This window comes from Cephus cinctus, unplaced genomic scaffold (genome assembly GCF_000341935.2).
Source record: "Cephus cinctus unplaced genomic scaffold, Ccin1 Ccin1_scaffold0478, whole genome shotgun sequence".
In the NCBI taxonomy this organism is placed as follows: domain Eukaryota; kingdom Metazoa; phylum Arthropoda; class Insecta; order Hymenoptera; family Cephidae; genus Cephus; species Cephus cinctus.
The window spans coordinates 32,079-41,402 of record NW_014333154.1 but is presented as its reverse complement, the minus strand read 5'-3'; the positions used below and the strand labels follow the sequence as shown (position 1 = coordinate 41,402).

Below are 9,324 nucleotides of genomic sequence, written 5' to 3'. Positions count from 1 at the left end.
GGGGGGGGGGGGGGGGGGGCGGAGGTTGACATCACGCGCGCCAGTGGACTATCGTCTGTTGGACGACGCTGTCAGTGACAGTCCAGTGGCTGATTGCAGTGATCACGGTCCAGGTCAGTCGTGTTGCCATTTGTTGTCATTCGTTGCCACGCACGGCCAGTCAGTTACAGCTGGTCACAGCTGCAAGTCGCTGCCACATACAATGACGCAGTAGACGACGACAGACGCGTTGACGGCTATATGGGAGATGTTGCGACTCGCACGATCAGAATACGACTCGGTATTAAAGTAAGTCCACAATTTATTCAACGACGCACTTTCTCGATCAATGAACATTTTCCATTACGTTTATTCTTTAAATAAAAGCTAATCAATTCGGAGGAGTGGCTCCCTCGTGGAGGTGTTTCCTTTGTTCAAGTTTATTGTGATTTGCCACAACGTCCAAGATCTATTTTTTGCTGTCGCATCATAAGGACATTGTCGAATCTTCTCCGCCTACGTATATTTTTACGCAACCGCGTAACATTTTTGATTAATATTCATCATGGCGAACGCCCTTAAGTTCACGCTCAGAAAGTTTTTTTTTTCACATTTATAGACGTTCGTCGGTCATTTCGTGGGCCCGAACAGCTGGGCTAAGCGCGACACACACATACACTGTAGATTGTGCAACGGTGCAGCACAACCAGGAGGCAGAATGGGTTTCTCACACTATCGGACTTGGCCTTTGTCAATGTTCGACGACCCGATGCACTTTTCCAGTCAGCACGTTTTACCTTTCCTTTCGTTTTCTTTCATTTGTCTCTGCTCACGCGTTTATCGGACTCTTGTGGTGTATCGTGAGGTCTTCCTGATTCTGCTAAATGAGCGGAGGTGCGCGAATGACCAGCAATCAATTTACGACTGCTACATATGTTCCTAGTTTACGTCTGTCTTTTGCTTACGACTTTTACGTAATTACCATTACATAGTCAATAGACGATTTAGCCAATAATCATTTTTCGTATGCATTTAATTGTAGCTTAACTTATTCTCATACTAGGGATGCGTGTATGCCCAAATCAAGGCATATGTATAGGCAACATTATTGACATTTGTTGATATATGTTTTTTTTCATATTTCAGGAAGAAAGACGTCCTGTAAAAAGGAGAAATGTCTGCAGAATCACCGAGACGTGGAGTCCACAAAGGGGCTCAAGTAGTCTCACCGCAACCTATTAGTGACCACTCCATTATTGACAGCGTTGCTGGAATTATCAATGATATAGTTCCCCAAGTTAGTAACTTATCTGCTTCGAGAACCTATATGTTATTTAAAAAAGCTTTAAACAATGTTATTGCCAATCTTGTTACACTGCTTTTTCTTGCAACAAGGAAAATTGCTGTATGCGTTCCTTTATAATGATATTTCATGCCTCTTTTACTCAGGCCTATACTGGAACACCAAATACCGATAACGAAGAGTCCATTGCCTGGGCTAGATTCGAATATGCCGATGTAAACGATTTTGCCCTTTATCCTGATTACAACGAGGGTTCTGAAATTCCACCTTTGCTACTGGTACTGGGCTATGGAACTGGTGTACAGGTATGTATTTGATGAAATATAAAATAATTTGTTTTTAACGTACTCTACCTTTTTATTTTAAATTTGGTCATTTCAAAATATTAGAAAAAATGTTATTTATGGAGATTTGCAAAATGACATGCAAGGTTATGGGGAAAAGAAATCTTTAATAATAGCCGAGTACGTTAAGTCTTGAGAAATCTTTTTCTTGGAGCAGTTTCAAAGATATTCCTTGTTAATGCATAATAGGTGTGGCTTGTGGCTGCGTCTGGCGAAGCCACGGAAGTCATATCATGGCGTCAAGGAATTGTTCGTACGTTGCGCGTTTTGCCAAATCCAAAAAATAATGAGGATCACACCGATCTCTTTGCCGTAAAGCGGCCAATGGTTGCAATTTGCGACTCTGCCGGTCCCGGACCTCAATTCTGCAACGTGAGCTTTATCTCGCTTCGAACTGGCGAGCAGACCAAAAGCATAAAATTCAAGAATCCCGTCTGTGACATTCTGGCCAACAGAAGATCCGTGGTGGTGACCTTTCTCGAGAGAATTGCTGTATTTGACGCTGGAAACCTTGAAGACGTCATCACAGTAACCACGTGCTATCCCAGTCCTGGTCCGAATCCCAATCCCGTGGCTCTGGGTACAAGATGGCTCGCTTATAGGTCTCGTCTTCTTAAATATCTTTTCAAATGAATCAACACGATCTGTCCAGGTTGTTGTAATTATAAATTCTGCTTGTACTCTTACAGCGAGAAGAAGCTGTTACCGGCTCGAAGAAGTAGCGGCGGGAGCGAAGGCGAGGGTGTGCAGAGTTACACGGCAACAGTATTGTACGCTGCGAAATCCTTGGGCAAAGGATTACGAGGTCTTGGCGAGACTGTGGCGTCCAGTTTAACGGGGAATTCAGTGACGCCGATGATCGCGAATAATGCTGGTGGTGACTGCATTCAACCCGGGGTTGTAACAATCCTCGATTTACAGGCAGCCAAAGATGATAGGCATGAGGATAAAGGACCGATAGAAACTGTAGTTGCGCATTTCACAGCCCACAATGATGCCATCGTCGCAATGAATTTTGACCAAACGGGGGCGCTTTTAATGACGGCGGATAAGAGAGGGCACGATTTTCATGTTTTTAGAATACAGCCCCATCCTGGCGGACCGACGTTGGCCGCCGTTCATCATTTGTACGTGCTACACAGAGGTGATACCACCGCAAAGGTGCAGGTGGGTACTTGTCCCCCACTGTGTTTCCTGTTCGGCCGTTTGACTTGTACACTATTTCTGTGCCTCAGGATATGACCTTCTCGAATGACGCGCGTTGGGCAGCTGTTTCCACTGTTCGTGGTACTACGCATGTGTTCCCTGTCGCACCGTACGGAGGTCCAGTCGGTGTCAGGACGCATTCGACGCCTCACGTCGTGAATAGGCTCTCGAGATTTCACAGAAGCGCCGGCCTGACGGACGACGGCACCAGATCCCATTCTCCGGTCTCCCATACTGAGCCACCACTTTCGGTATATCCATATTCAAATCCTCGACTTCCTCCATATCCGCATCCTACGATATTGCACCCCTTGGCGCAGATACGACAACCCTCAACGCTTAATCATCCCAACAGTCAAACGCAAACAAGGTATCTGGAATTTAAATAGTTTGAGAGAAACTCTCGAATAATTGAGATTCAATTGGGGACTTTCCTAACACGTGCAGCAGACCGCAGCAGAGACAACGTCTACACTCAGATGACGGTGGAAGCTTGCCTTTGAAGATTTGCGCTTGCTTCGCACCGCCAAGAGCGTGGATTTATGCGCAAAGGGATTCTTCAAGCAAGATGACGAAAAGAGCTGTCGATTCGTTATTCGTGATGGCCTGTCATGGAAATATGATACAGTACGATTTGGAGCCAAAACCAGCCGCCGGGGTACCGAAGGAGAAAATTTGCGACGACACGATGATCGAACTCGAGGTGGAGGCAAAGGGACAGTGGCCTCTCCTGAGATCTCCGGGATCCTCGGAAGTCATCCCACCTTTACCGCCCTCCAGCCCCTTCTTGGGAATATCCAGCTGCACGAATAACAGCCAAGCCTTCGACACGGCTGAGGATCGTTGGCTTAGCCAAGTGGAGATCGTAACGCACGCGGGACCTCATCGGAGGCTCTGGATGGGGCCACAGTTTGTCTTTAAGACGTATAACGCACCAAGCGGGTAAGTATAATCATTCGATGCGCTTCGATATAATTGAAAGACTTTGAAACTCTTGCGATCGATATCTTGTCCAAGGGTTGCGGTCAATTTGGCTGAGGCAGAAGCGGTTGAGGTTGGTGTTACGGCAGGCTCTCGTCCTGCAAGATCAAATCCAGTGAACATGCCCCATGCTGCTGCAAGACCACTTGTTCCCGTAGTGATCGATGGATCGGGAAGTAGTTACGAGCAGTCTCCCAGGTTTCTCGAGGCGTACGGCGATTCGCTGGATAACGATACAATGGGAGTTGGAGGTGGTGAAAACCAATTACGGGAACACTTGGCGGAGGCTATGCTGGAGACATCTGCAACTCCTCATCGAGTTCCAGGTAACAATTCACTTATAGCAAGACGCTCTCCGTGTGTTCGATACATTATTGGTCGATCGATTGATTAACTATATCTTAATTTTCGCTTCCAATCGGAATATGAATCGGCTAACATGATATCAAAATAGCGTAGGGCTGCAACATTCTCGCATTGGTTAGGAACGTAATAACACAATATAACATGTACATCATAGGAAAGCCGAAGTCTAATTCGAACGACGGGAACCTTGACATGCTCATCACTTAATGATACTTTAGAGAGAGAAAGAGAGAGAGAGAGAGAGAGAGAGAGAGAGAGAGAGAGAGAGATACACAAGACCATTTTTTGCTTGTCATAAGCGATTATACGCTAGTCTCCTAACAATAAGTTTTCGAAGATACAGAACTGGCCAGAGGCAGGTATCTCCGTGACACTCACCTAATGGTAACGCCTAATACCTCGTTTGTGTACAATAAAAAGCAGAGTGTGTAATGTGCGCTTCGAAGTAGAATAAAAGTGACAGAGAGAGAGAGAGAGAGAGAGAGAGAGAGAGAGAGAGAGAGAGAGAGAGAGAGAGAGAGAGAGAGAGAGAGAGAATAAACACGAAGAAGAGAAGTGCGAGGGTGACGGTGTGCTCCGGTCCATTACGTGTGTCTCGTAAGCCTCCTCGCGCATACGCTCAGATTTGTTGCGTTGTCATTTAATTGGAACTGCACTGGATCGCTATTCTCGCTACTCTCGCTACTCTCGCTACTCTGCGTGCATATCGAGAGTCAGTACGATAAATTGACTGTCTCTTTACGTGGCTGCGGCCACGTATTTTCAAGTACGTCCTTAACGTGAGTTCAGGGTGCCAGATCTTTATTCTCGGGCGCCTTGATCGCTGCGTTCGGCAATCGACTGATACCTGCCCATGGCTTTTTCTGTTACTAGGGAGGCGAGTGGTAGTTGAGAGGGTGGGACAGCCCGTGACTAAAGTCGTCAATCCTCTGGGCACCGTAATAACTGTAACGGCTGAGGAGGAGGAGGAGGAGGAGGAGGAGGAGGATGATGAGGAGGAGGAGGAGGCGATCAGTTCGAGTGAGATGTTTGACGCGAAGAGCGCCCTGGAGCCGCCCAGGAGTCTATGCGCCGAGGAAGGTCCTGCCTCCCTAAGTGACTTCGAACCCGAGGGCCAAGCCCTGCGAAATCTCACAGAGATTTGTGCGGAAATGCGATCGGCTAGCGAGCCCGCGTTCGACTCGGTCCCCGACGACAGTATCAAGGATGTCAAGGAGCGCAAGGCCCTCTTTGTCGAGGCAGCGAGAATCGATGTCAGGAGTGCGATTAATATCGATCGCGTGGAGATCTTTCGAGACGTGCCCACTAGTCTTAGCTTATGTGCGGAATCTGGTGAGATTCCCAGCAGTCCGATGACCAGGGCCAAGGAGACCGCTTGGAATCGTCGAGCGAAAGGCGATGCTGAGCTCCATGAAAGTAATTTCGGCAAAATCAAATATCTCGTAAATTATGACGAAGAAAGCGTCGTCCTTATGGAGAATAAAACGACATGCGAAAAAAGCGCAGTATTGCCTGCGTCATCGGAACAGGAGGAGAAAATTCTGGACAGCACTTTGTCAGAGACTCGTAAGTGCGCCGTAAAGGCATCGATAACGGAACTGGAAATCAGTGACGATTCTAAAGGGGCCTTTGGGGCCGAGGGCAAAGAAGGAAGCAGATTTCTCAATACGGAACAGCGCGATGGTATCGTGCTCGAGAACAAGAAGCATTCCGGAGACAATGCTCGTGTCGATCGTAGAGCAGCAGCGGCCAGTGGGAAGAAAAGAATTCGCGGGCACAATAAAGGTGCTGGGCCTGAGAATCCTCAGGAAGCGGAACACGATTCTATTTCTATTTCCGGTTTACTGGTGCCTCGAAAACCACGTGAAACCTTTAGCAAGGATAAGTCTACACGGTCAAAGGACAAGGCAAAATCGAGAGAGACTAAGAAGGCCATTCGCACAGATTCTATCGGAAGCGCGGAGGAGATCGGAACGCGTGCCATTAGAATGAAGGAAATCGAGCCTACGGAGATCGAAGGCTGTTGCATCGAGAGCCCTTGCTCGGCTTTACAGAATAGCGATGCCGAGCAGCTGCACTTGAAAGCACTGCCAATCGAGGACTTCAGTTCGATCGATTACGATATCGTCGAGCGACAGGGCTGTCCCGACAGGCACACTGCTGTGACTTCCTCGAATCACTCCGATGAGGATATCGAACACATCGACAGTTCGGAAGTTACTCAGATTCCGGAATTGGGTAGCAAGGGTCTTGAAAGTTCCGAGGACAGACTGGAGTCCTGGCCAACTTGGAAAAGAAAAGGCAGCAAGAGCACCATTTCCGACGACGACATGGAGCACATTCACTCGTTGGAGCTGAGCAGGCTGGAGCCAGCTCTCGGAGCGAAAGCGACGAGACACGAAGTCGAGCGAAGCTCCGAGGAACCTGTAAGGTCATGTAGGAACGTCGTGTCCTCCGACGATGACATGGAACACGTGTTGCATTCAGAAGTTTCGGAGCTGCAATCAGCAGTTGGATACGTCTTAGAAGGAAACAGAGCGACTGCAGAAGTTGATGTTGAGAATGGAACGACTAGTAAGTCTGTAATGTCTGACATGCGTCTCGAGAAATTGGGATCGATTGATAATATTCGGGATTCCTTTGAGGAGAAGTCTGGGAGCTCCTCCTCCAGGAGGCGAGAGGCCGTTGTTATCGTGGAGAGTGACTTTTCCGAGCCAGACGTGACTCTGGTAAGACCATCGGAGGGTCGGAGCAGCAAGTGTAGAAATATTACGAAGAACAGCAGAAACAGGTCTCCGGAGAAGAAGGATCTTACTGTCAAATTGGAGAAAGTCACGGATAGGCGAGCATGGGAATCATCACGAAATTCCAAAGTGAAATCCAAGGCTATCCAGAAAACATCTTCGGAAAGCATTGAGATAATTGACATTGACGCTATGCAACAGGAGGAATCGGTTCTTCGATGCAAGATCTTGGAGGTAAAGTCGAAAAAGTTTCGGAAAAATAAAAAACCCCTTAACGATGCCGATCTTGCCAATGAAACCGGCCATTCGAAGCTGAGCCCGTTCGAAGAGTCGCGGTGCGACACGACGGCTCCTCGTCCTCTCGAGAAGACCATCCCCGAGAGCCACCTAACGAACCCGCGGACGGCCCTGCCGATCGCAAGTTCCTGGAGTTCCGTTGTCAAGAAGAAAAGTCCAGTGACTTCTAAGGAGCAAGCTGCAATTCCAACGGGTTCTTCTGAGATATCCGCGAGGGAGGAGGAGGGGCAGGAGCAACGCGAGCAACACGAGCAACACGAGCAACACGAGCACTCGGGCAACACGAGCCAGGCAACGGAGAATTACGAAAAGGTGGACAGAGACAAAGCAGAAGAATTGAAACCAGCAGCAGTGAGCGAATCTAATGGTGTGAATTATTCGGACATTAAATTCTTAAAAGGCCATAAGAAATCGAGGAATTATCAATTGTCCGTTGACAGCAGAGAGAGGATCGTGCCTCGCGAAACGGCTAATTTTGAGGTAGATTCTGCGATTTACGTGGAAAAGAGGAAAGCCCGCTCGAAGGAGAATATTGGAACGGTGGAGGATACAGAGAAGGAGAAGGAGAAGGAGGAGGCGGAGGTGGAGGTGGTGATGGAGGAGGAGGAGGAGGAGGAGGAGGATGAGGAGGATGAGGAGGAGGAGGATGAAAGGGCGAACATTTTGAAAACAGACGGAATTTCAACCGAAGGGACTGCCGACGGTGAAATTGAATCGTTAACTGAATTGGAGAGATCGGCAGCAGAGCTAGAGGTCGGGAAACAAGGCGCGGGAAAGAGGAGTGACTCGGAACCGGAAATGATGCCGGAGCAATCGAGTTCTACGGAAGAGCTTAACGCGAACGCTACTCTCATGGATACTACTCTCGAGGAGGATAATTCTACGACGAGAGACAACGCCGAGACGGTCGTTGCCAATGGTGGCATCGATGGTAATGGTTCGTCATCATCTGGAAAAAAGGGCAAGCCCAAGAAGAAGAAACGTAGATGAGTAGAGGATTGCATAAACGTTCATAAAGCTAGCCTCGTCCTTTACGTAATCCTGATGCAGGTTACTGGAGTCGATTAGCAGAGCGTTCGAGAGAGAGAGAGAGAGAGAGAGAGAGAGAGCGCGATCCTTCCTTCTCTCCTCCCTTAATTAATTTACTCTCCATGTTCCACTTATACGTTCTGCATTCGAGCGCGGATTCCGACTCTTGAGCCTGCTTCTAGTAGTTAGTTATTATGACAGATGGGTAAATTTGGCCGGATAACAAGTGCTAGCTGCTTGATCTTTTGATAAACGACATTGAAATGAAAAGTTTAATGGAACACAGTATTTATTAAGTAAACAAAAATGACGTTTAGAACATAGCGGTCCTTCCTTTTGACGATGCTTATTTCTTTAACATGGAAGAAAGCGAAGGACCAAACGAAGAGAATGACGTGTTGCATCCCTTTGAACTCTTTAAAGCGAATACGAGGAAAGGCAGCAGAGAGTCCCCGATAAATGAATAATCAATGATTAATAAAATGAAAGAATCGTCCCATCAGGCTCTCCTGACACATCTTCCTGGGATCGCTCTAAAGAGACTTAGTCGGTAGCGATTGGCCATTATGTGTTCATTTACGCGAGGATCTTCGTCTTAGTATGTAAAAATGTCTCTGTATCCTTGTGTGTTGTGTTTTTTTTTGTGTGGCTTTTAGGCCACATTAGCTTAGCAAAAGTACCGACTGTTTTCTTCGGTGATACCACCAAGTACAAGACACGGGAGTCCTTTGAGCTCAATCCTCCTTAACCGCTTCTTGGCTTCTCGGCTTCTCGGCTTCTCGCTCGCTCTCTACACTCTCCACGCTCTCTTATTCACATGCTCATCCGTGTACCTTTGTCTAGCCAAGTCCTGTCTCTGTATATAAAGTCTTCTCGTATCTACCTCGTCTTGATCGCGTCTTACCGTAAGTGGACGAAAGAACAACAAAACGAACAACAATGTCACGACCACGACCCAAATAAGTATTCGCGTTATACAGTTATAATTCTGTGTAATAAATATCTAATGTTGAATATCGAACCACGTGACAGGAGAGAGAGAGAGAGAGAGAGAGAGAGAGGGGGGGCGGGGGGG

At 47.6% G+C, this 9,324-nt stretch overlaps 1 protein-coding gene across 3 annotated transcripts; it reads left to right on the top strand.

The window, feature by feature from the left end:
• The first annotated feature begins 8 nt into the window (after positions 1–8).
• LOC107268137 lies at positions 9–9,318 on the top strand. 3 transcript variants are annotated; one of them, XM_025085431.1, is made up of 9 exons: positions 9–288; positions 1,126–1,276; positions 1,429–1,587; positions 1,816–2,228; positions 2,316–2,793; positions 2,862–3,202; positions 3,283–3,774; positions 3,850–4,139; positions 5,053–9,318. In XM_025085431.1, exons 2-9 carry the CDS (start codon positions 1,154–1,156, stop codon positions 8,208–8,210), a joined length of 5,454 nt encoding a protein of 1,817 aa, XP_024941199.1. In that variant the 5' UTR covers positions 9–288; positions 1,126–1,153; the 3' UTR covers positions 8,211–9,318. The 3 variants fall into 3 exon arrangements, with proteins under 3 accessions (XP_024941199.1, XP_024941198.1, XP_024941200.1); XM_025085430.1 differs by having other exon boundaries at positions 3,280–3,774; XM_025085432.1 differs by lacking the exons at positions 9–288; positions 1,126–1,276; positions 1,816–2,228 and having other exon boundaries at positions 1,435–1,587; positions 3,280–3,774.
• Positions 9,319–9,324: the final 6 nt, after the last annotated feature.

Excerpts from the sequence above, each read along its gene's own strand:
- LOC107268137 (XM_025085430.1), top strand. The coding sequence starts at position 1,154 with ATGTCTGCAGAATCACCGAGACGTGGAGTCCACAAAGGGGCTCAAGTA. Across the intron at positions 1,588-1,815 it reads GCTATGGAACTGGTGTACAG|GTGTGGCTTGTGGCTGCGTC; the intron begins GTATGTATTTGA and ends AATGCATAATAG. Across the intron at positions 2,794-2,861 it reads ATACCACCGCAAAGGTGCAG|GATATGACCTTCTCGAATGA; the intron begins GTGGGTACTTGT and ends TCTGTGCCTCAG.